The 27835-nt window shown below is 35.3% G+C and overlaps 2 protein-coding genes across 2 annotated transcripts in view; both read right to left on the bottom strand.

Moving 5' to 3' along the window:
- LOC150092398 (laminin subunit gamma-1-like) overlaps positions 1-9358 on the bottom strand; it is a 245090-nt gene extending 235732 nt beyond the window's left edge. Inside the window, exon 1 of the mRNA XM_090415061.1 lies at positions 9096-9358. Coding sequence (XP_090271187.1) covers positions 9096-9213 — 118 coding nt within the window. The 5' untranslated portion in view covers positions 9214-9358. The remainder of the gene's footprint in view (positions 1-9095) is intronic.
- A 2865-nt stretch (positions 9359-12223) lies between these two features.
- On the bottom strand, positions 12224-27719 carry LOC150092397 (laminin subunit gamma-1-like). The gene is made up of 4 exons (XM_090414856.1): positions 27242-27719; positions 17382-17683; positions 15602-15732; positions 12224-12416 (listed from the first exon to the last, which is right to left on the bottom strand). The coding sequence occupies exons 1-4, from the start codon at positions 27717-27719 to the stop codon at positions 12224-12226; spliced, it is 1104 nt and encodes a 367-aa protein (XP_090270982.1).
- Between the last annotated feature and the right edge of the window lie 116 nt (positions 27720-27835).

Below are 27835 nucleotides of genomic sequence, written 5' to 3'. Positions count from 1 at the left end.
AAGAAGAAAAAACCTAAAAGGTTTCAATTTTTGTAGCGATTTTAAAATTCAGACGTTTATGTGTATAAAGAGGTTATTGCATGAGATGGGGCAAGGTTTGGATAACACTGGACAGGAATTTCAAGTTTATATGCGCTTTTTTTTTTCTTTTTTTTTTTTTTTAACTTGCGTCTTGAAGTTACCGTGGCGCTGATTGTAATTACGACAGAAGTAAATGATGCTCTGAAAGTTGCGCTGCATATCAAAAAGGATAATAAAATCAACTGCCATAAGATGAGCATCTAATTTTTTATTCAATGTTCACAATTTTTCGCTAACAGATTTATTCCAAAAAAAAAAAAAACTTAAAGTTTATCGGAAGAAAAATATAAGTTTATATTTTTACTTACAAGTTAGGATATAAATAATAAAATTTCAAGGACACATTGTATCGATGTTGGAATTATATGCGATATTTATAGTGAACCGGTGTATTACTTTATTTGGGTATTGAATTATTATTATTATAATTATTATTATTATTATTATTATTATTATTATTATTATTATTATTATTATTTCGGGCTACTCCAGGGAGTCCTTAGACTCATCGAGGGAGGCCCTAAACATCATGTCCACACAACTATTCGACATTCTCACAGTATCTACCATGCCTTGCCTTGAACTCGCTCACTGTCATAGCACCCACAACAGACTCTGGCAGCTTATTCCACTCATTTACCACTCTAAAAGTAAAGAACCCAGCTCTAACACCCCTGCTAACCACGCTCTTGCCCAGGTTCCATAGGTCTCCCCTAGTTCTCCCACCACCAGTCCTGATCTCAAAAATATCCTCTGAATTAATCCTATAGAATCCTTTTAGCAATTTGAATGTCTCAATCATACCTCCCCTTTTCCGCCTATCAACTAGTTTCTGCAACCCACAAATCTTCAACCTGTTCTCATGTGGTCCATTCCATAGACCTGCAATCATCTTAGTCACTCGCCTCTGGATCCTCTCCACCTCCTCCCCATCAAGAAGGAACCGAGGTGACCAAATCTGGGCACAGTAGCCGAGATGAGGTCTTATCAGGGGTCGGTACAGAGGTACAAAACTTGCTTCTCTCTGATTGTCAAGGTATTTTTCAACAACCAAGTGAGTTGATGAGCTGATTTAGCTACTTTTGCAATGTGCCCCCTAAACTTCATCTCCCTATCCACCAACACTCCCAAGTCCCTGGCCTCATCAATCTCTTGGAGTACGGTTCCACCAATGTGGTATACTGCTGCCAATCTTTTCACCCCAAAATGCATAACCTTACATTTTGTCACATTAAATTGACATCCATTCTCCTTAGCCCAGAACTCCAATCTATCTAAGTCATCCTGCAAGACTTTGACATCTTCTGCATTCACTATCGCCCTACCCAACTTTGCATCATCAGCGAACAAATGAACCGTTCCTCTTAGATCCTTCCCTGTATCGTTAATGAACAGATTAAACATCAGTGGTCCAAGAACAGAACCCTGTGGCACACCACTAGTCACAGGCCGTCTTTTGGATTCTACTCCTGAATAAACTACTCTCTGATATCTCTCCATCAACCACCCACCTATCCATCTCACCAACCCTATATCCATTCCCATATGTTGTAGTTTACGGATTATAATTCCATGTGGTATCCTGTCAAACGCTTTTGCCAGGTCCAGCAGTATCACTGTAAACCCATTTCCCTTATCCAGTTCTGCCGTCACCTTGTTATAAAACTTGAGCAAGTTACTGAGGCATGATCTACAATTCACAAAGCCATGCTGTCCCCTGTACAGTATCTCATTTTCATCAATCCATTCCTTTATTTTTCTCTTGACTACTTTCTCCAAGACCTTGACAACGACTCCTGATATGCTGATCGGTCGGTAATTTGCCACCATAGTCTTGGACCCTCCTTTATGCAGTGAAACTATTTTCCCCTCTTTCCACGCCTTCGGGACTAAACCAGACCCGAGACTCAGATTAAACAACATGGTCAAGGGCACTGATAATTCCTTAGCCACTTCACACAAGACCCGTGCCGGTATACCATCCAATTCCACAGCTATATTCACATTAAGGTTCTGTAATAGATTATTCACCTCACTTCATTCATCACAATTCCCGTATAAACTAATGGTTCCTTCATTTTTTTAATGTCATCACCTGGATGATATACTTTTGCAAAGCGCGCGCTCGGTAACTCCACTATATCGACTGGTTCAGTGACCTCCTTACCATCGTCATTCCTTAAAATCATTTTGCCATGTAAAGTTCTTTTCTTGCTTGCAGCATATTGAAAGAACTGTTTGGGATTCTCTTTTGCTTGCATAGCTAGTTTCCTTTCATAATCGGCTTTTGCTGTTTTTACTACACTCGTTACCCTTCCGGCCTGCACTTTATACCGTTTGTGTGCCTACAGGTCACCCCTTTCTTTAAATTCCCTCCACAGTTGTTTCTTTTTTTTTGCAGCTCAAGCTTAATGGTGTTATTCATCCATTTAACCCCTACTTGTTTCACTATTCGGACCCTAGGTATACAATAAGCCATAACCTCCTGTAAATGGTCCTTGACCACTTCCCATGCTCTATCGACGTCCAGCCTTTGCAGTTGTACATGCCATGGCACTGATCCAAGCAATCTCCTAAGCTTGTCAAACTTGCCAGCACGGTAATTCCACATATATCCTGTCTTAATCGAAAATTCCACACCTTTAACCACCTCCCAGGTCAAGACCTTATGATCACTCTCACCAATAGGTGGCAACATGGTCTTATTCATTACAGTCAAATTGTGAGATGCTATTACCAGGTCTAGCAATCTCACACCCCTAGTATTTTCAATTACATGCTGTCTCAGATAGTTATCCCTTAATAATTGAATAAAATCCATTTCCTTTCTCACATGTGTCCTCTCCTCCTTCCAATCAATGTTACCATAGTTGAAATCCCCCATAATAATTACCCTCCTTCCACTCATTTCAGCAATTTCCCTATGCATACCATCTCCACCATCTATTCCATCACCTGGTCTATAGCAGCACCCAACTGTATATTTTATTCTACCAGTCTCAATCTCACACCAAATAGCCTCAAATGAGCTCCTTTCACTATCCTGCAATACAACTTCAATTTTCCTTGGCTGCAGTTCATCAGCTATCATCAATAATACCCCTCCCCCCATTTTATTCTCTCTGTCCCTCCTAAACATACTATAACCTACACATTCTATCCCACTAACTATATCATCTTCCGTCAGCCATGTTTCACTAATGCCAATAACCTGTGGCCAGGAAGAGCCAATCAAGGCCAAAAATTCTTCCTTTTTATTCCTAATACTCCTGGCATTAGTATACATGAAATGCAGTGATCCCTTTGTCCCATCCCTATCTTGATGCGTTATTCTAAAAGTCCCATTATCTTTGATGATAAAAAAGATCTTATGATATTTTTTATCATCAAAGAGTGAATAGTTAATTATTGCTTAGCACAAATCTAATAAAGGCTACGTTGCGAAGATAATATATAAACTACGATTTATTATAAAATAAAACACACGCGATAATAAATGCAATGCACTATGAGAATGTCTGAAAAATGGCACCAACACCTTGCTAACGAATCAACAAACTCAACACGCAAGCGCATCATTGCGATCGCAGCGCTGCAGTGAAAATATTTAAAAACGGAACTTATTATTCGTAAATGGCACAATGAAAATGGTTATTTTAATGATTGGCGTATTAAATTATTTTTATGGTTAATCTTGATGAGTGTTGCTTTGATGGATACAATCGATCAAAGCAATTTAATCTGTTTTTGACACATTTATTCGAAGAAATATAAATTATAAATATCATTTTTTATCAAATTATAATACAATGAAATAATCCAAATTTTTTTATCCCTTAGTTTATCCATCTTGCAGTTAGAACATGCGTATTTGGGTTAGAAAAGGCGCAATTCCATTTTTTGTCAAGAAGCGACGATTTTTTACAGGGAATTATTATTATTTTCTTTAGTTGAAAGTAAGTCAACAGTTTTTTATCATATTAGTAGTATTATAACGCTAACCGCCCACTGAGCGCCGACAACTGGGGAGCGCTACCCCTCAGGTTAAGAACCACTGGGTTAGTGTATTCGCCTCCAGCCAAGTGGCAACGCCATCTACCGTCCACCACCAACAGTATTTTTTATCTGAAAATTGCTTCTTTTCCGTACATGGGATGGAAAACCAGAGTAAATTACAGCAGTGAAAATGTGAAGTATTAATTTTTTTTTCTTTGTGGATAAAAACATAGGAATGTTATGAATATCATGATTAAAATATTTCTATTCGTAATTAAATATTTAAAATTGTATAATTTTGTAACTAATATCGTACGAACCGTTCTGTAAACATTAAAAATGCTATATTTTTTAGCTATAAGGATGATTGAAATTTGAAGATATTATTATTATTATTTTTTTTTTTCACAACTGGATTGCCAGCTTTCTGACTAGACGTACATAGTGTACGTCTAGTCAGTACGACGTATCCTATATAAATCACAAATCCATTAACTTTAAATTAACCCTAACAAAGGACTAGGAATAGACGGAATCAGACCAAAAGACATCGAAAGACCCTCAACTAACTTATGTCCTGTTATACTAAAACTGTTTAAATCTTCGAAACGGAGTACGTACCAACACTCCCGGAATTCAAAGACCTAATAAACGCAGCATTAGATAAAACAAAATAGTATTAGTCGTTTTTATTGACCTAACAAAAGCGTTTGACAAACACACAAAACCTTGTTGAACAAGCTAACACATATTGGAATGGGAGGTCGTCTATTCCAGTGGTTCAAAGTATACATGAAAAACAGAAAGTACATCACACGTATAGGATCAAAGCACAGCAAAGAGGCACCGGTAACCTGGAATACCGCAAGGAGGTGTTCTATCTCCCATTCAGTTCAACATATACACACACGATATTAGTCATCTTCCCCTAAAAAGTAAAATATTCCAATACGCAGACGACACAGCCATAGTATCCAGTCACAACAACACAAATATCGCTTACAGAAATATGCAACACGACATCAATCAAATCACTAACTCGCTAACTGAAAACGGCATATATATAAATCTGTAAACACAAGCTAATGATATTCAAAAACTTCCAGACCCTACCCATAGAAATTAAATATCTCACTGTCCAACATCCAACCTCCTATACACAAAGCGCAGAACCTAAAACCACAACCATCACACAGGTGACACCAATACGTTATCTCAGACTTCACTTCGATGGCAGTCAAAGTTGGAAATAGTCATACAAACTACCTACACAACAAACTCAGGATGATAGCAAGCAAACTATATGGATTAAAAGACATTACTCCGACACACATATAAACACTAATTATGCGAAAACATTTTAAAATACACAATTACGTCATACGCATTCGGTGCAAACTACATGCTTAACAGATTACAGTCGTTGCGAAATAAAATGGTAAAACTGATATTCTGGGAACAAAGAGAACAGCCCACACTTAGGAATAGTAAGGACAGTAAGGACAACACGTAAAATATTTAAGGTGAAACGCTTATGCCACTACACAGTCATGTTAAAACATTACTACAGCCCAACCTATAGAGTAACCAGAACAACATATCCAATAACAAGACCACAGTCAACAAACTACATAACATATAAGTACAACAATCACTACAGCAAAGCCACCCGAAACTTCTACGTACCTGACATGATAAACAAACTGCCATTTGACAACAGAAACCTAGGGGTGTACAGAGAGCTGTACATAGAAGCGAGTACACGTGAGCACGTGTACTCGCTTCTACACACTGCCGGAAAAAAAGCATTTATACGAGGGACGCCCAGAAAGTAAGTTCCGATGGGCTGTCAGAGAAAAAAAAATATACTTAAAAAAAAAATTATTGGAAATTAAAGTAGACATCTTTCACTACCTTTCTACATAATTTCCACCATTGTTCAGATATTAATCATAACGGGACACCACGAGTTGTAAACCTTCGTCGTAAAAGGTTGCCGCAGGGGACGCAAACTACATATTGACTGCTTCTTTGACCTCGTCGTCGTCTTGAAGCCGCCGGCCACCAAGGAAAGATTTCAGATGTTTGAACAGGTGAAAGTCGCTTGGAACGAGGTCAGGACTATATGGGGGATGATGGAATTGTTCCCAGCCGAAGATACATATATATATATATATATATATATATATATATATGTATGTATCTTCATATATAAGTTTCCAAGCACATATATATAAACAGTAAATCTTCACTTAACTCGCGACAGGTATTGAAACAAAACCACTGCCTTTTATTATCTTCCTCAGACAAGCTCTGCAGAAGCTTCGAGTAAAACACCAGAAACTCCACCCGAACAAAGAAGCTTATCAAAAACGAACGTACTCAGTAATCTGTAAACGAAATTATTTTTCTTGTGATAAAAATGCAACAAAAATGTTTTAACAGTATATTTGTAGATACGCTGTATACTAATAAATAAACTTTGATATTGATATCGAATTATTATCACTATCATTATTATTAAATTATATGTTGTAAAATATCTGCATTAAATACATAATATATAAAAAAATTACTGAAATATAAATGACAAAATGCAGAAAAAATTATGAATATCTGTATAAACTTATTCTATTATTATTATTATTATCATTGAATTGTGTAGTGAATTGTATTACTTTACTGTAATAGTTGTATACTATGGATAAATATTTTTTTTATAAAAGAAATTAATGAACTCTGCATTTTGCACCGAATCTTTGTACTGTATAGAAAATATAATATGTTTTGGATCTAATATAATATTTATAATATAATATTTTTGGATGTTTATTTTAGTATAATATGTGTCATTGTATATATGTTATATCATACTCTGAATATAATAAACCTTGTCATTGTCAAAAAAATTATTCTATTGATATCTTCATGTAGTTCGTAGACTCGCCAAGGGAGGAACTAACGTTTCACTAAATACTAACTGGTATTTGCACAATACCTCTCGTATTTTGTTTTGAACTCATTCCCCGGGAAAGCAATCACAATTGACTCTGACAACATATTACACTCATTCACCACTCAAAAGAAAATCTAGTTGTCACACTCTAGTTAACTTTTACTTAATTTTCAAGGATGAAAAAATTGTTCACTGTAGAACTATGAAAATAACTTATATATCGACATCATATCCTCCCTTTCTTGACTATCAACCAATTTCTGCAGCCCACAAATCTTAAATCCACCCCATATGGAGCATTGCATACACCTGCTTCTCATCCTCGTCATCTCTCTTTGGATCCGTTCCACCTCTTCCTTCCAGATTAAGCTCTATCAAGGGGCCCTTATAAAGAGGTAAAATATCCTATGTTATTTTTTCTTGTTAACGTGTTCTTCAATAAACCAAATAATCCTATGAACTTTGTATGCGAAGGTTTTCTGTGGTTTAACAGTTCATAAGAAAGATCCCAGTAATTGGACCACGTGTTTATTAAGATAAATGACAATAAAAAAACAAACCCGACAAGTTTCGTAAGTCGTTTGACTTACATTTGACTTTAAACATTTAGTTACCTTTGACCCCTGAAGATGTAAGTCATACGACTTACGAAACTTGTCGGGTTTGTTTTTCATTGTCATTTAGCTTAATAAACACGTGGTCCAATTACCGGAATCTTTTTTTTGAAAATCTCTGAGTTAAAGTTGTTTGAACTTTAACTCAGAGCCCACTAGCACCCATAAATTCCTAGTCTCATTAATTTCTTGAGGCCCACTTCCATGAATGTACACACAGCCGTTAATCATTTCATGTCAAAATGTAATCTTACACTTTGCTACATTAAACTGATAGCATTCTTCTTGGCCCTTACTGTCAGTCTACAAATCGTCCTGTAAGATCTCTGCATCATCCTTATTAACTATCGCTCTATCCAATTTTACATCAAGGGCAAATAATTGAATGTTTCCTTACAGATCATTTCCAATATAATTGTGCAGGTTAAATAACAGCGCCGAGTACGGACTCCTGTGGCACACCACTAGTTACACACCACGTCACTAGCTTCACATCCAAAACCATTTTTTTCCAATTTTTTTAACAGTTTCATGTGGAACTCTGTTAATTCCTGTCCAATGCTGTTGAAGAGTTTATCAGTCTCATCATGTAGCCATTCTCCCCTTTATTCAACTTCATTACAAAATTGAGGAAATTACTGAGGCATGACCTCTCCACAAAACCATGCTGCCCTCTCCGTATATTATCATAACCCTATCCACTCATACTTGAATTTTGCCTTTAACCAACTTTTCCAATACCTTGGCCTCCATTCCTGAAATGCTGTTTATCGATAATTTGCAGCTTCTGTCTTGAATCCTCCATTACACAACGTAACTATTTTCTTTTACTCTTCTTTGGCACTATTTTCTCCAAATTAAAGTTAAAGGCAATGCCAATTTCATAGCTAATTTTCATAATACATGATTTGATATCCCATGCAATCCCACCGCTGTATTCACATTAAGGTTTACTCCTATATAGCTCTACTTTCACATCGGCCCTTGTCACGTCTATTACTACAGTAGTTCAACTAATTCATCTGCTTCAATCACCTCCTATAGCTGTAAAAATGAAATATTAATTACATAATACTAAAATTTCATTTAATTAGAAATTCAATACCAAAATGTTCAATTGTATCGTGACTATTTGAATTTTCCACTATAAGAAATCAACCAAATTTTCCGAGCTTCTTAGAAATTAAACAATTGCTTTAATCTGAAAACTAAGATACCTTGCACAGCAACAAAATTCATAAACGATGCCGATTTTCTTTCTCATGATTAGTACGCCATATCATAAAAGCAACGATGAATCAATTTACAGTTTATTACGCGCTATGGTGATTCCCATATGCATATTATGATTCATAAAATCAACCAGGAAAAAAAAAAGTGCTATTCATCACATATCAAGGAACAATAAATGGATTTAAAGTTACGTGAAAGAGTATAATTTTGCTTACCAGTGATTCTACCAAATGAAAAATCACTCCTATGCCTCACTAACTGACTTTCAGTCTTTGCTTGAGCAGCGGTTATTAAAGATAGACAGCACACCAACCTGCATAGCACACCAATCATTTTTACATACGTATAAATACACCACTATAATATACACATCGTTTGTTAAAGAGATCAAATAGATTTTCCACAAATACCGCCTTGACTGGTCATACGAGTTGACTTCACGTAAGATTACGTACTAACAGTACACTGACACACAAACATTGAGAACCAAACAAGCTGCTAAGTACGCAAAACTCCAAGTGGCCACAAAAACGAAAGGAGGTTTAAACGTGTGCGCTAATGACAGTGTTTCAAGACGCACCTGTTGTACTTAAAAGTCTGGAAGGGGTATACAAATCATTGCAATGTAGTAGAAAAGGAATGATGGGGAAGAATGAAGTGGAAATTCAGTTTTGGTAAAGTTTGCAGGCATTTGCATAAAAGGAACTCTCGAGAAAATAAACATACAAGTATAGTTGCTAGTTTGCTTGACTGGCAAGCCTAGACCGGTCGGCCAACTCCTACATTTAAGTAGGCCGACACACCTCCTTCCACATACGGATATTTATACAAGAAGACACCCTAGTAAATGATGTAATAAATTACATGAAAAAAAAAAGCCTCAAATTTGCTTCTTCCTTATAATGAAGGAAGTTTTAGTTCAATGTAGGCAGCAAGAACCTGTTTTTCAGGAGCATGGAGGCCCCTGTTGCGTTCGTGACGTAACATCATCTATGTAAGGCTATCAGATTTGAATATGGAAAACATTAAATAATCTCAAGGGCGCAGATCAAATGAAGAGCGTAGATTTCAATGGCAGAAGGAATGAAAAAATAATGCGTGTTATATCAGCCAACACGATTAGACAAATCCCCACTTTAGCCTCTATACATAACACTCGTGGAAATATAGGAAGCGAAATTGTGAGTGAAATTTATATCAATGAAACAAAATAAATCTTAATATTTTTATTAATCTTAATATAATGATTTTATTGGAATTTTTGATCTAATCCAGGCTATTTAGGCAAATATTTGTATTGCAAATGGCGTGGCGTGGCGGCTCGTGGATTGAAATCGTAGGGGTGCTGCATCTTTCGAAATATACACACACACACATGTAAGTACAGTGTATACTGTTTGGATAAAATATCAAAATTATGGTAAAAATTTAAAAAAATAAATAAATAAACATGAAAAAATATTGTTTATTATCGATAAAATTATACAGTTTGGTATAATTCAAAATTACTTAAAAATAAAATCCATTATCATAACCCCAATAATGTTCTAAAATAAAAATTATAACAAATGTTGTCTTTAATTGTCATGTCCAAATATTTAAAGAGACGCAGTAAACACGATAAGCACTACGAACACTCTACTACTCGCGCAAACTGCATATAAACAACAGTGGAACTGCGCGACGGACAGTGCCGCATTACGCTAATAGCTCGCATCTCACTATGACGTGTTATGTTTGCGCGCGTAGCAATATGACACTGTGATAAACACAGTGCTGCTAGCGCCCTCCTAAGTGCTACAAGATGGATTTTTATTATTTTTTTATACAAAATAAGAGAATCGTATAGGACTGTTGACGATAAAAATAAATATTACAAGCAAATATAAATAAATTAATAAATATATTTATGTATCGAGAAAAATTGGGGGGTGCTGCAGTTCCGTAGTGCTTATGCACGAGCCTCCCCTGTCTATGGAGTATGTTTAGAACAGCATTACGTCACAATTAACAATTTTAAATATCTTTCAGAAAAAAATATGAATACAAATGGAATTCAAGGTAATTTAGTTTCAAAATTATACTGTTAGCGAAGTTATAAAAATATAAATGAATTCATCTCGAAAATTTGAATGCCAAATTATATATATATATATATATATATATATATATATATATATATTTATATTTTTTATTATTATTATTTTTTTTTATTTATTTTTTTTTAAATTTCTGACGTGATAAATGATAGAAGGGATTTGGACTGTGATGCAGTGTGAAAAGTTGGAATATTTTAGTAAGACGGTAATAAACATCTACCACTACAAGCAACAACAGCAGTATCTTCAGAACTGCTCTTTTCCTTTTATCAAGGATCTATCATATTTTTTAAGTGCTATATTTTTCCAAGGCGGCCCATCAGAGACGTCCTTTTCTTCTAAAGCAAAATGAACTTATAATATAGGCAGGCAGCGCTTGATTTGGTGTTGAGAATACAAGAAATTGCGTGACGTGCCACGCCTGCAAAGGAATGCGTGGGTTGCTTACATGGGTGTATCTAAGAAAGAAGCTACGTAGAAGGAAATGCTGCATAGGAAGAAATTTCTTCCGGCAATGTGTGGGTGGAAGTAGGAAACTAAGATGCAAAACTAAGTAATATCGAGATGTTTATGGACCGCACAGATACGAAATTTTAAATACTTTTTAAATAATTCTCTTCTGTCCAACAATCTCACTGGTTTATTGTTGTATTGCCTATTTGATGAACTCTACACACATTTATTTTTTTTTTAAGGCTTCTCCGTATTACTCCCAACTTACAGTTGAATTGGAGTATTTTAATTACATCCAAAGAACGCATGACATTAATAGTTATAACAAATCAACTCTCCATCTCCACCAACCCAACTATCTTCATCACCTACACCAACGCCATCTACTGCCGACCACCACCACCACTAGTATTTTCACAGACGAACATCCATGCCCACGGCGGGATTCCAACCCGCAGCCTTTTTGGCTGGAGAGCGGATACGCTAACCACTCGGCCAACCAGGTCGGCTGTTAATAGTAACCAAGGAGAAGTTTGTATTAGTTGGATGACTAACACAGTTGCTACCGAGAGTAGTTCACATTTCCTGTTGGGCGAAAAAAAGCAAACAATAACCAATAAACATTCATTGAAAATATACTCAAAATATTAAAATGTTTTTAAATGACTAAAAGCATTATAATCACAGCATGTGTTGCTCCAATAAACCCGCCACTAAATTTTAAATGTCTAATTATCAGGCTCCGTAAGCATGTGATAAATATTTGCATTCTGTGGTTAAAAACGAAAATTTTACTTACGTAGACATTCGTTGGCCTTTTCTGCAGTAGCGCGTGCCCAAAGTCTGTCATTAAACAGTGGCAAGCAAGTCTCACAGTGAACACCAGCAGTGTGATGTTCACAGTTACATTGTATTCTATAGTTGGTAAGACCATCTTCCTCAGTAGACGGCAGACATTCACTGGCATGGCCGTTACATTTGCACCTAAAGAAAAATTAGCTATGATGAACTGACATGTTGAGTTTTACAATATGTGTTCATAGACAAGTTGATTATGATTTAACAGGTTATGACTTACAATTGGAAATACTCAAACCGCACGAACCAGAAGCAAGTTTTCTTTATAAGAACCTTTATAAGGACTTTTCAGCTGAAGGTGAGTTGGCCGGATTTTTATGGAGAAGGAAGGGTTTCCTCCAGGAAGGTTGAGTTATTCAGAAGAACACACTGAATATCCTAGCCACATAGCCTTAGTTGCTTCTCAGGATAGAAATGAGGAATGCAAACATAGATGGTAGCTGTTTTGCATAACTCTATTTGGGAAAGTAGATCAATCCAACCAATGCGTACATTTTTGTTTCGACCCATCTTGGGGACGAATAAGATTTCTATTTCGCTCATATGAAGTTAAAATGGAGTCAATGATCTTAAATGTAGAGACTGGATTTACAAAGATCGGATACAAAATACAGGGTGGCCATAAAATAACTTTCCTTCTTTAGAGGCATTTGTAGCTAAAAACTAATAAATGGAATGAGGCCAAATTTTATATTGAAACTTTTGGAGGTATGGGGAGATGATTTCCGCGAAAAAAAAAGACTAAGTACCAAAAGTAACCGATAGGGGAAATTTTGGCGCTGGTGTAGCCGAAAACAAGTGGATAATTACATTAAAGGCAGATAAAATGGAATAATAACATTTCAATAGTATAAACGACAGCCGCGTCAGTCATTCCAGCTGGATATGTGGCTCATTACAATGATGATAATAATAATAATAATAATTAAACTAAATTCATCAGAATCAGGGTTCCCTAGACCACATGCACGATTTTCAATGTGTTGACCTTTCTTGTGTACAACAAATTGCATCCGGTGTGCGATATGCTCTATAGCTGAGCGTAAGGAGTCGGATTGGATGTTCATAGCAGCCCGTTTTATGTTTTATGTCCTGAATGTTCCCAATCCCTTTTTAAGTGGAATTGGTGGCGCTGCTGTCAAGTACGCACAGTAAAATTTGCATAATCCTTTTTACCTGCGTTTACTACAAATATTTGACTGCTTTCGGCTCCGCCAGCGCCAAAATTTCCCCCCTATCGGCGACTTTTGGCACTAAATCTTTTTTTCTCGGAATTCATCTCCCCATGCCTTCGAAAGTCTCAATTTAAAATGTGGTCTCATTCCGTGTATTAGTTTTAGCTACAGATACCTCCAAAGAGGAAAAGTTAATTTATGACCACCCTATATATTCAGCATAATAAATCTACAAAAAGTATTGACTCTGCTTGGCGTTAGGGTCATTCGAAAATTCTGCAACGCTATACAAGATAGCATGATTTGCATTCTGTATTCGTCTTCCAAAATGGTAAAATGGGAGCTGTCACCAATATACTGTCACTTTTATTTTATTCATTATTATTATTATTGTTATTGTTTTTTTATTGTTGTTGCTCAATCCCATTCACGAAAGGTTCTAAACCTATCGTATATTTAATACCGTGCGTGGGCTAGAGATTGAACAAGGAACTTTAATATTTTTCAAGTCACTTCAGGCATTCAGTAGAGAGGGTGATCTCAAGTAAAAATCATCCACCATCAAGGTGTCCTTAAATATCCATGCTACTGTAGGAATCAGAACAATGGATTGTTGATCAGAGAGGCCGAAATGCTTCTCACTCTGGCGCAAAAATGCAATCAAGGCGCACTTAACTGCATCCCTGAATGTCTTTTATGAAAAAGATATTGTGATATTGAATGGACAATACGGAGAAGAAAAACGATGAATGGTCTTGATATTAATAGTTCCCATTGTCAGGATAACATTCCTTCCTGTTGTACTAAAAGCTTGTTCTCCAGAATTAAAACTCATTCTAAGTTCATTAATGGCTAACTACTTAGAAACCACCAATTAATTAGTAATCACGAATATGTCCACCACTCTCGCTCCACAGTTGATCTTCTGGCTAAACCTTTCCACCTTGGAATATAAGCCATGGAAAACGTTGAAGAAACTCATGTGGTCGTTCTTAATATTCCAAGGAATTTGAATGAGTCTGGAATCTCAGTATTACCACGCGCCCATTTTATGGTCTGGTCTTCCCACTGCTGTTTGCAAGTGATTGTCAGCTTCCTCTCTGGTCGAATTTTGCATGTCATGGTGAAAGTTTTCTACATTTATCGATTGATGCTGAAGTACCCAGGACTTTTTACACTCATCCACACTTTTTTCCAATATATTAGTGACCTCTCACTAAAACCTAACTGTATCTATAGTTTTGCTGAAGCTTAAAGAGCCTTAAACACTGATCTCACCATCCTCAAGTGGTCGTGAAGATAATCTAGTGAATTTCACTGCTACCACAAACATAGTCCTGTCATCAATAATACTATGATCGTAGTCTGAGTTTTCTCTTCTTGGATTGACTTTCACATGTAATCTATCCTCGCACAAACAACATATCACACTCATAGCCTTTCTCATCTGTTGAACTCCTAATACCTTATAAATCCCCAAACCGCGCAACCTTAGAATCGTTCTCACATTTGCGATGATTCATCCAAACCTTCCTCAGAATGTCTGACTGTATTCAGAAAAGTCTATCTGCTAGATGACTCCTCTGTCATTGACTTCCTCCAATGGCTTTCCCATAGACACTCTGTTTCTACATGATGTCTTTTTATAGGTGTTTTATTTCCATGGAGTCTGCTCCACTGAAGTAGCCATCACGTTCTTCCACTTTAATCATGCACGAACATGGAAAGCACCCAGAACCAAGTTCTCCTCCACTTACACTCCTGTTCTTCGGAACAGGCTTCCCCATATCGTTTAGCCCAAAGAATACAAACTCCAGCTCTTCAAGAAATCCATTAACAAATGATGTTCTTCTCTCTCTACGAACTTGCGCCCACCCAAACCCGCCACGGATAATGTCAAGCTCTGGGCTCCTAAAAGCATGGTGATGTTGCCGGCTGCAAATGTCAAGAGAACTAATAATTGTTTAAAATATGTTAAAATAATAATAACAAGAAATGGTCCTTAATTCCTGGGATGGAAAATACTATCTTATATAACATATTTATTTAAAATACTCTGTGAAGCAATTCTAAATAACATCAATTATTGCTTATTACTCAAGTGAATTTTATTTTTCTGGTGTCTCAGATACAAACCTTGCTCCAACAGTCAAGTCAGAAATGGCGTAGTAATAAGATTTTAACACGAGCGGATCTCCAAATATTTCATCCCCAAAAGTGTTCAGCCGATCCAAAGTAATCTGGATTGATGAAGCTGTAACCCATTCCTTCAAAAATTAAATAATAAATTAAAAACAAATCAATAAATAAATAATAAAATTTATTTATTATACACCTTAAATGTGAAAAAACAAAAGTGTTTACATATATTATAAATTACGTATAGTTTATAATTACATATATTATACCTTTATTAATGTAATAAATACCAGAAAATTCAAAACATCAAAAAGGTCATAAGACAATCATAGCATTATCTATTATTTATAAAAGTACTGAGTACCGGACCAGTTGACACCAAGGGATACGTTGACATAGCACCAATAATCTAATAAATAACAGAGAACAGCTGGTAATGTACTATCAGGGTAGACGAGAGGGGAGAGATGAAAACACACCAGTTACCAGGTCCCAGCTGTTCGGACGGCTGTCCCGGGTCCGACTACTATAAACAAAAGATAACCTAATGCATGTGCCATGCTAAGTTCGTCACAGTTGGTGAAAGTGCTGCTAAGCATTATCCGTATCAATCATTAATCAGATTATCTTGGAGGAAATAAGATTTTGTATGGTTGGCCGAGTGGATATCACACCTCCCTTCAACTAATAGGTCTTGTCCTTTTATTAACAAAAGGAAATGATTTCTCTAAATCTTTTTTATATAGTTTGAAGTTGTTGTTGTTTTTTTTTTTTTTCGGAAAAGGCTCTACAATTACCCTAGGGATGAATTATTTTTTCTCCCCATCCACGAAAGATAATTTTTTTTCCTATTTTTTTTACCAATTTTATATACTGTTTTTCATTTATTTATTCAATAAGCAGGGCGATGGTCACATCGTTCACTGACGAAGTTCATCTTCCACCTAAACTTTGCCAGTCGAATACGATTTGCTATTGATGCATCCCTCTCACAAACATTTTTCAATTCCAATGAGCATCCTCACAAAAATGTAAAGGTGGGATCGACATTAAGAAGAAAACCAATCCATTAAAGTAAAATCACTATCATGTTCCTGGACAATATGTACCATGAGATATGGCGCATTACTCTGATGGAAGTATGTATTACATTCATGGTACACGGCCGACATAGAATGGCAGACTTTTTCCTCCCGGAAACGCTGGTGTTTACGCAAAGCAGGCAAACTAGCCAATAGAACACACGCAATTAACAGACATAATACACTGGCCTCATAGCCTGAGTTGCTTCGGCCATAATCACAAATAAACCAAACATGGTCAACATGAATAGGTGTACTTCGTTGGTGACAATGTTTAGATAGACTACACTATCAATCGTTAAATTCGGGAACCGGCTGATGAAAATCGGAGTAAAAATGTTCCTGTATCGACAACTAGAATTGAAACTGTAACGGTTTTTCTTCACGCAGCCTAGCGTTAACAGAAGCAAACCCCATGGGGCTACTCAGGAACCTACAAGGACATAATTACTATGCAACTTATGCAGTTGCATATTTGCATAATAATATGCGAGTATGAAATTTTTATATGTAGGACACCACAAAGATTAATACCTCTTAAAACCTAACAAACACTGCACAGTGAAAAACTACTTATATTTAATATTTTAAAGCAATGTTTAAAATTCTTTCACTACTACGAAAGCCAACCTCTTCTTAACTTCTGAAACATAATAAAGAAATAAATAAACAGCTGTTGGGGTCTTGGAACTCACCTGAAGCTCTGTACTGTTTTCAAAATCGTATGCACTTGGTCGCCCTTCTAAAGTACTAAACGCAACGATACCACCGGTTAAGGGAGAAATATCGCTGTACTCGGAGCTACAAAATGGAATTGTTTCGTTTCCTCTTGTGATGAATGTGTGTTCTAGAATACCATAAGTATCATTACAGGTGGCGCTATAATACTGATATGGAATCCAGTCAGAATCTTCGTTGGTTTTTTTGTATATGGCAAAACTCTCAGGTCGGCTAGAGTAGAACTTGAGGTGAATGTAGCTGACATCGAAAGATGCACCTGAAAGACAAGTGATTGACATGAGTAAAATTTAAATGAAATGAATGAATGTAGTGAGTGAAGCAGGATACCATTCCACTTTATAGGAAAGCCTTAAAGTAGGTCTGGAGGCCCCGAACCTTTTTTCATATTTCATATTCTTCTAAACAACAAACATAAACTGGACACGATTTTAATAACTTGAATACAGACTTAAAACCGAGTAAAAAAAGAAAAAAAAAAGTGATTTCTGTGGAATTTCTATGTAACAACTTTTTCCTGTCCTATCAAAATAGTTGAAATGCTGCCAATATTTTATGAACTCCCAACCAGTGGGATCTCGTGGCTTGAAACCGTGAGGGGTGCTGCAACTTTCGAAACATACATACACACTGTAAGTACGTGTTTGGATAAAATATCAAAATTATGGTAAAATTTAAAAAAAAAAAAAATAAACATAAAAAATATTGTTTATTATCGATAAAATTATACACTTTGATATAATTCAAAATTACTTAACAATAAAATCTATTATCATAACCCCAATAATGTTCTAAAATAAAAACTATAACAAATGTTATGCCTTTAATTGTAATGTCCAAATATTTAAAGAGACGGAGTAAACACGATAAGCACTACCAACACTCTACTACTGGCACAAACTGCATATAAACAACAGTGGAACTGCGCGGCGGACAGTGCCGCATTACGCTAATAGCTCGCATCTCACTATGACGTGCATATGCTTGCGCGCGTAGCAATATGACACTGTGGTAAACACAGTGCTGCTAGCGCCCTCCTAAGTGCTACAAGATGGATTATTATTATTTTTTTTTACAAAATAAGAGAATTGTATAGGATTGTTGATGATAAAAATAAATATTACAACCAAATATAAATAAAATAATAAATATATTTATGCATCGAGAAAAATTGGGGTGCTGCAGTTCCGCAGTGCCTATGCACGAGCCGCCCCTGCTCCCAATTAATGAGCAAAATACAGATAATTGAAAAATTAGAAAATAAAGCAAAATATATGTGTTTCTTGAAGATACTTCATTGATAGACACAACGACAATTTATCAAGATTATGAGAAGCATAAGATTAGTTGAGTTTAATATTTCAGCCCCACATCCTATTAAAGTCTCAAAATGCACCGGAAGATTTATAAACGAATTTGACTGAGTTCTCAGAAGATAACATTTTGAAGCGTGTATATAGCAACAAGAAGAATTTTCTTGAAATATAGACACTGCTTGTTATTCGTTATTCATACAACTTATTTTTGGGATTAAAATTTTCTTAAGTTACTCGATTCTAAACGTTTCTGTTAGCGTAGATGACAGATACACATAGAAACCAGTGAAAGCCAAGAACTTAGAAGTTTTATTACAAACTAAAGCGAAGCGTGTGGACAAAAATTTGCAATATCGTTGTTTCTTGCCTTGTTTAAGATCCATGGCAGAAACCACTCCAAATCTCACTTCGTCCAATTTCGAACACTTATTCCACAACTTTTTTTTTTTTTACCTACTTCATTTAAAAAAAATAAATGGTATTCCAATAAATATCGCATATTTAAAAAAAAAAATGGGAGAGATATAGTCAAGTACTAAGAAAACAGGAAATTTGTTTTTTATTTAATGAAACACACGTACTAATCACAGTGATAACTTTTAATACGTAAATATTTCATCCCAAGTATCTTGGGACATCATCAGTACAGTAATTCAAACAATATTAGGAATCATGCGCCCTAACTGTATGTTATTCCTAGTATTGTTTGAATTACTAGTGAATCTATCACAAGTATACACGTATTTGCATAACTATGAAAAGAGCGATGTAAGAAAGTTTGTTTTTAAATAAAAAAATGCTTTTATGGACTGATTTATCTCTTATTATTTCTTCCTTTTTTCCCCAGTCCCTGTTAATTCAATTCAAGATGTTTTTCTCTGCATTAAAATTGGTTTAATGCATTAGTGCTACAAGTTGACTTAAACTCGTGCAGATTCATAAACGTAAAACAATATTTCTCTAAGCGATGCTCATAGCTGACCTTTGTTAGTCAGAGTCTAGATTTTAGAGCATCACAGTCTCTAAGCACAGATAAACGGAGTCAGACAGTCTCCTTCGTAGATGCTGATCAATAGCCACTGGCGCCGTCTGGACGTAAAAGAACCATGGACGAATGCACGAATAAAATTTTGGAGCGGTGGACTCTTTTTTCCATAAAAATAAAATCATTAATTGTTGGGATAGAAAATATACAGTCGAGCAAGACAGAATCGGAGTAGACGTAAATGTTTAAGGCACTAACCATTTTGTTGGGTGGACCGCTTTTTTTATCATATTATAAACCCATGGCACTTAATAAACGAAACAATAAGAATTACTTAAAGATGGTTTTTAACCTAAATACAATACAATAATCCTTATTTATTTCTAGTATGTTAACTAGCGATCTCGGAATACATATATTGTTTCTTTTGCTTTGAGAAAGGATGAGGCAAAACAAAAGGGCAATAACAGCAAAATCAGGAACAATAACATGTTCCTTTATCGCATTTCCTTACTAGTTATGTCGGATTTTGAATACCCCATTTCTATTAATTTCCCATGGTAATATGTTCGATAGTGTTCACAGTAAATGGAACTGTTTGAAATAAGTACTGTATTCGTCTAATTTGCAGATTTAGGCTACACATAATATTTAGATGTCCATATAATGCGCATGACACGACGCGCAGCATTTATACAGCATTTTATTCATGTCGTTTTATTACATTCTGAAAAACACATTTGTAAAATTTTAATGGAATTAAAAAATGTCAGTAGATAGAATTATTTGAGAACTTACCTAAATGCCGACGAGCTGAAAAGAAACTGAGTTAAAAAATTATTAGTTAAAAACTTATAAAAACTAAAATAAAATAAATGGCATAAATTAATTAAGATGATTAGCGTATGATTGGCGTATATGAAGATTGCGAATTAAAATGACTGACTGTGAATAGTAGAATGACCAATCAGAGAAACTGAAAAGAAAGACGCAGACGATTAGTGATATCAGTATTGTGTTGAAGCGACACTCGTCTCATTATACTTGTATTTATAATTAGAATAAATAAAATAAAAAAAGAGACGTCAAGGGGGATTGTAAAAATTTGAATAACCATATTATAGAAATTCAATAAAATAGCAGCGTGAAATAAAATCTATAATACATGTTCTGAATATGTGTTTATGTGTGGAAGATCTGAATGAACAACTGAGGTCAAAATGCAATTGCCTTTCATCTGAACGAACCTGGATTGGCAATAAACAGTTCCTTAATATAACTAGGACATACGTGCAGCGGATGAAAAACGGAGAGATTACTACGCAATACTTGTGTAACGACTGTTTGGTAATATAAATTAGTGGCAAATAGTTAACCTGAAATTTTTTTTATGAATACTTTTACACCACGTGCAAATTAGTATGGTTGAAAATACTGTGTATGACTTCGATAAGTGATATTTAAATATGTTGGGGAAATAATTAATTATTGTTAGTAAATCAGTGGGACAGCGTTAGCCTAATACAGTTCTCCCTGGCTATAGAGAGAGAGAACTGTATGTATGTCGTCGTATATCATTAAATTAATCAAGATGATTAACTATGAATATCGCGAATTAAAACTTTTCAGTTTCTCTGACCAATCAGAGAAACTGAAAAGAAAGACGCAGACGATTAGTGATATCAGTATTGTGTTGAAGCGACACCCGTCCCATGTTATACTTGTATTTATAATTAGAATAAATAAAATAGTAAAAAGAGACGTCATGTACGGATTAATTATATGATTTCCCCCTACAGTGATTATTAATTTTACAAAGAAAAAAAATTTAAATAGTTAAAAAAAACACGATTTTTAAAGAGTTTTCCAAACTTTAAAAACAAGTAATTTATGTTCGTATTAAAAATTTGTGAAAAATCTTAAATGTTGAACTTTTTTTTCGAATGCTTTATTTAATATTAATTTCATGATATCACTCTGAATTCCATATTAATCCATTTGATGACCATGGATAATCTACTGATGGAAAATTTAGAAACTGCGTCTGTTAACTGTAAACATCATTCAAAAGACTATGTCATATATTTCAAAGGGATTCCAGCTGAATCCAGGATGAATCCCCATTTACGAAGGACTGAACCAATTGTATATTAGTATTAATGTCTTTTGTGGGGATAAGGATTAAACAATTCAGCAATCCTGCTTGACCAAACAAGAAATTTATTCAAGCCTCTTTAAGCCCTTCAATAAACAGAATGGTGGCCTCTCACAGACGATAAAAATCAGCTTCAATTACGTAAAGACGTCTACAAACTTTCGTGCCTACGGTGGCATTCAAAACTATTCTGTTGGTTGGAGAATGATTATGTTATTCATTCAGCCAACCAAGGTAGGTTAGATCAGTGTTTTTCAATCATCAGTCTAAATGTCAATTAAAATCCTATATTTGTATATGAACTTTTGCCTCCAGAGCTTACTTAAGTGAGTACGAGAGTGGCGAACCCGAGGTATCTGATGCTGGACCATGCATTATTTCATATCTGTAGACTGGTCCCTTCTCTTCTTTCTTTCCTTCTTGTTCCTTTCCCCCAATCTTTCTTATTTTACTTTTTATCTCTTGTAGTGGGAGTCTGTCTTCTATCCCAGGTATTTGCCTTACCTGGTAGGCTAAACAAACACAGAAGAAGTTTCTGGCAAACCACTTCTGTATATTTTGCCAAGAAAATCTTATGAACAGAGGCCTAAGTAATTGTGATATACACACAACAACTTCTCGCCACCTTCGGCTGGGAACAATTCCATCATCCCGCATATAGTCTTGACCTCGCGCCAAGCGACTTTCACCTGTTCAAACATCTGAAATCTTTCCTTGGTGGCCGGCGGTTTCAAGACGACGAAGTCAAAGAAGCAGTCAAGACGTGGTTTGCGTTACAGGCGGCAACCTTCTACGACGAAGGTAAACAACTCTTGGTGCCTCGTTATGATAAGTTCCTGAATAATGGCAGAAATTATATGGAAAAGTAGAGAAAGATGTCTACTTTAATTTCCAATGAATTTTTTTTTTTGTAAGTGTATTTTTGTTTCTCTGACAGCCCATCAGAACTCACTTTCTTGATCCCTCGTACATAAAATACAAACATGTAATGTAAGAAGCATGTATCAAGGAAACTAAAACTGATAAAGAAAGAAATGAGAACTCGATTTAAGATGTTAGGAAGCAATGAACTGAGTTGGACAGGAATGGGTCACTTTGATACCAATGATTTCATGATGTATTATTCTGGACATGAAAACCTTCGAAGAAATGGAGTAGCATTCATAGTTAGAAGAGAATACAGAAAATACCTTTTGGGTTACAACCCAGTGTCCAATAGAATAATCTAATCAGAATAAAATCATATCTAGCGAATGTTGCACTTATACAGGTGTATGCACCCGCTACATATTTATATGAAGTTGAGGTGGAAGAATTTTACAACAAGTAGTATACATAATTGATACGACAGATTTTCTGTTTTATCAATTATGTATACTCACTGGAAATTTTGTTTTAGGACTGCTGGATGAAGCAGGAGAAAGGATGTTGGAGTTTTGCATTGAGTACAGTTGCTTTATTGCAAGCACCTGCTTTCAACAACATAAAAGAAGATTATACACATGTACTTCACCTAATGGAGAATACAGAAATCAGAGAGATTATATATTGTTGACAGCAGTGGTGGAGAAGTGCTATCCAAGCAGCCAAAACACTGCTTGGATGCAGACTAGCTGGTGCAGACTGTGGGACTGATCATGTATTATTTATAGCTGAAGTTAAATTGAAATTAAGGGCTAAGAAACAAAAGGACAGTATCAGATTTAATTTAAATCATATAAATGAAGCACTTAAAGTAGAAGTCGGAAAGAAATTGAAGCGTTTGGAGAAGACAGGAAGAGAATTAGAAGAAATATGGGAAGAAACAAAATGTCCAGTCATAGAAGCAGCAAAGAAGACTCGAAGTAAAGCAACAAGAAAGAAAGATTGTAAATGGTTGTCAGAAGAAGTTATTCAAATAGCAGAGGAAAGAAGAAAAATGAAACTTCAGAGAAACAAAGAAAGGGTTAGATAACTGGGTACAGATTTCCAAAGAGAGGGTAGGAAAGATAAAGAAAAACATCTAAAGGTGCAAGGAAATTGAAGAAAGCAATATTACGGGAAGGACAAGAGATCTGTTTAGAAAAATAAGTGATGTTACAGGGAAGTTTATCCCTAGAGTAGGAGTTGCAAAAAGTAATTCAGGAAAATGTCTGAAGGAAGAAGCAGTGAAAAAAAGGATGGAAGAGTATGTAGAAGATTTGTACAAGAAAGATAATATTGAAGGAGAATTTGAAAGGAGAGAAGTTGTTCAGGAAAACCATGAAAATGAAAAGTGAAGTGATATTAGCAATGGAACAGCTGCCAAAAGGAAAAGTTCCTGGAGCTGATGGAGTGTCAGTGGAATTATTGAGAGCATTTGGGGATGAATTAGTGAATATATTAGCTGAAATTTGTCAACAGGTTTGGAAGAAAATATACTGGCCTAAGGATTAGAAAACATCAATTTTCATCCCAATTCCAAATAAATCAAATTCCAGAGATTGCGAGAATTATTGAACCATCGCTTTAATTTTACATGCGCGTAAAGTTTATGCTGAAAGTGATCCAACAGAGGCTGGAGCCATATATGAGTAGAGAAATGCCATAACAACAACCAGGCCTTAGAAGTAAAGGAACCAGAGACCAGATAGCAAACATTAGATGGATTATGGAAAAAACAAAACATTTAAGAAGGAAGTATTGATTCATTTTATTGATTATGAGAAAGCTTTTGATTGCATGGATCACAACAGACCGTGGATTGTAATGAAATCAATGGGAATGAATACCCGAACATCTAATCCTCTTGATACGAGATCTGTATGACAACCAAGAAGCTTCAGTAAAAACAGTCTTTGGAGAAAAAGTGTTTGTGTGGAAAAAGGAATGCGGCAGGGTTGGATACTGTTGCCCTCTCTTTAATATTTATAGTGAATATATTATGAGAATATCTCACTTAGGCAAGATCCAGCTGGAATTAATATTTGTGGCAGAAAAAGAAATAATTTAAGAAATGCAGATAATACAGCCTTCATAACAGAAACTAAGGAAGGTCTGGAGGAGTTGATTCTATTGGTTAAGTGGGAAAGTAACAAAGCCGGCTTAATTTAAACATTAACAAAATAAATTGATGGCTTCTGGCAATTTTAGCGAATTTATAATAAAGGGAGATAAAATAGAAATTGTTGAAAGTTATGATTTACTGGGATCCAGAAACAAAAATTATGGTAAATGCGAAAATGAAATTAATAGAAGGATAGTTAGAAAAAAAAATCTATGCTAAACCTGACAAAAAATATGAAAGATAGAGGTGTGAGTAAGGCCATGAAAGTTAGAATTGTCAAAGCAATGGTATTTTCAGTGGTGATGTATGATGTGAAAGCTGGATTATTAAGAAGAAAGACAGAATGCGAATTGATTCGTTTGAATTATGAGTGTGGAGGAGACTATTAAGAATCCCATGGACTGCAATGGACCAATAAGAAGGTTTGTTTCAGAGAATATAAATACAGAATGCTCCTTGGAGAAGATGATCACCAACAAGAAGTTGATGTACTTTAGACATATTAAGCGAGCTGATGAATCATTGGAAAAGGCAGTTATGTTGGAGAAGATTGAGGGAATGAGAAGAAAAAGAAGAAGAGGGAAAACCACAAAAGAGTTGAATGGACAACGTAAAAGAACTTACCAACTTGAACTTACAATTACTCAAACAAATGACAAGAGACTGAGTGCGATGAAGAGGTTTTGTTCGCAGGATCACCAAGAGTCAAAAATGACTGGATGGAACATAACAACAACGATCCGCAGTGTTATTTCAGTTGAAAAACATCAGCATTAGTCTAGATACCACTTCAAGAGATTTAATACATAAAAGTTTTTCTTTTAGTTTTTTTTTATCCAATAATTAACTGTAAATTGATAATGAAAATGTTTCGAAAAATATAATAAAGAAAATAGCAAAACTTAGAATCTTATTTAAAATACTTTTGCAGAACCTCCAAAAGATTCCTCGAAATCATCGGGTTCTGTTGAACATAGTTGAAATATCATTGCATTTAATGAATAAATTTTTGTCCTGCAGGGAGCGCAACTGCATTTATTCGATTTGTTTATGTGACAATATTTCTAACAATTTTAAGGGCACAAATAAAGAACAAATTTACTGAAATTTATTATTAAAAAACATATACAGTATATTAGTTTTACTTCATATTAAAATGTTTAAATTCGGACCACTTATAATTAATTACTAATTTCGTCAGTGTTTAAAAGGGATGCAATACACATAATTTACTTGCATTGGCTTGCATGGTTTTTGGTAGTTTAGTATAAGCAATATCATCAGTGAAATCCAACAAATTAGAAAAAAAAAAAAAAATGTATACCCAGCTAACACACTGTTTATTTCAGTGACGTAGCAAATAATTTTTTTTTTTAAACAAATTTTTTTTCAGCCGCTTCAGAGCAGTGGCGCAGCAAATAAATACAATAAAACAAATAAAAATAAACAGAACCTTCATTGCGCAAGTATTACAGTAATATGTCTAGGCCTATCCAGAGAGATACAAATGGTTGAGGAGGACAGATTTTTTTGTTATTTTTTTATGTTTAACTAATAGAATTCTTTTTCAATAAATTATAAAACACATTTTCACTATAAATAATATTCATTATAGTCTTACAGTTAAGTGTATATCAAATAATTATTATTAGTAGAAGTAGTATTATTTGACACCACCAGGGAAGCGGCACCCTTTGTTTATTTTAGACTTGCTTCATTTCGTGGAATGCAAAGAGAACATAAATATGATAATAGACACAAATTGATTACAGTAGCATATCTGCAGTACTTTTTGTCAGATGCTGTTCAAATCTTGGGTCCTTCCTGGCTGAATCCTCCGCATTGCGGAATTCTGCACTACACTACTATACATCAGTAATGCCAGGATACTACCAACTGCAGTAGTCTTACCTCTGATAATTAACATCGTCTACTAACTTGAAAAAAATCGCAGATATGTCACTACGAAATCCTAAAAACTATAGCCTGCTGATTGCAAAAAGACTATCTACTTAGTATCATGCCTCTAAGTGGAAAGTAACCCGTTCAAGTCTGTTTTATACACATACGTTTTGGACACTAACAGAAAGGAACAGTCCATGAAACAAAATAATAAAGAAATACTTCGATGAGTATCACGACTGTGTAAGCAGAAATATCTGAAAAAAATAGAAAAATAGAAGGATTCTAGCTTTCAGCAAAAAGTAATTGTGATTGATTATTTGTATTCAATTAAAAAAAGTCTCAAGAGACTGGCATTTTTTTTTTAAATGTTGGAAATCCCATTATATACTTGCATTATTATAAAAGCGATGTAAACATCATAATTAACTTACCTAGAAATAGTGTCACATTCACCTGATTGGGATGCTGAATGTCATGCTCCATCGTTTCGCTTTGCCACCAGGTGACATTGTGGTCATTGTGTAAATCTGTTAAATAGCTAGCAGGATGGGCCCTACTAGGAACTATTGCATCACATAATTCGCAAGTTCGTCTTGCCTCTCGAGTTCCCATTTGGCGGCAAAACCGTATAGGATCATTTTCTCCACATGTATTGGTAGCTTCAACTGGAGCATTAAAAGCAGCGTTGACAAATTCTGGAATGCATCGCTGAGGGTTTTCTGCGTTGTCATAGCAACGACTCCTAGAACGCTTGATGGTGCTCTTCTCTTGTAAATCAATGACATCAGACAAAACAGCCGAAGAAACTGTTGAAATTGCACGTAAACAGAGCAGTAATGTTAAAAGATAAATATTACGGAGTTGGAAACAAACAGAAAAGTCTGAAACAAATCTTCCATTGTCAGACATGACAGCTATTCGGGAAGGATGCTCGTACTCTGCAGTTGACACAACACACTCTGCAGAGCTTTGAGATAGTTTGACGGGCTTTATCTAGTAGTATCGTCCGCATCTATGTGATTTTT

Source organism: Typopeltis vanoorti, chromosome 26, assembly GCF_054136105.1.
Source record: "Typopeltis vanoorti isolate ZY-2024b chromosome 26, IOZ_Tvanoo_1.0, whole genome shotgun sequence".
In the NCBI taxonomy this organism is placed as follows: domain Eukaryota; kingdom Metazoa; phylum Arthropoda; class Arachnida; order Uropygi; family Thelyphonidae; genus Typopeltis; species Typopeltis vanoorti.
The sequence above is the reverse complement of the archived record's forward strand: the minus strand, read 5'-3'. Positions and strand labels throughout refer to the sequence as shown.

What these genes read in the sequence shown, in the direction of transcription:
- LOC150092397 (XM_090414856.1), bottom strand. Translation starts at nt 27,719, where the DNA reads ATGTCTGACAATGGAAGATTTGTTTCAGACTTTTCTGTTTGTTTCCAA. An exon ending in AAAACAGTACAGAGCTTCAG is followed by an intron (nt 15,733 to 17,381) that starts GTGAGTTCCAAG and finishes TAATTTTTGAAG; the next exon opens with GAATGGGTTACAGCTTCATC. An exon ending in GACTTGACTGTTGGAGCAAG is followed by an intron (nt 12,417 to 15,601) that starts GTTTGTATCTGA and finishes ATTTTTCTTTAG; the next exon opens with GTGCAAATGTAACGGCCATG.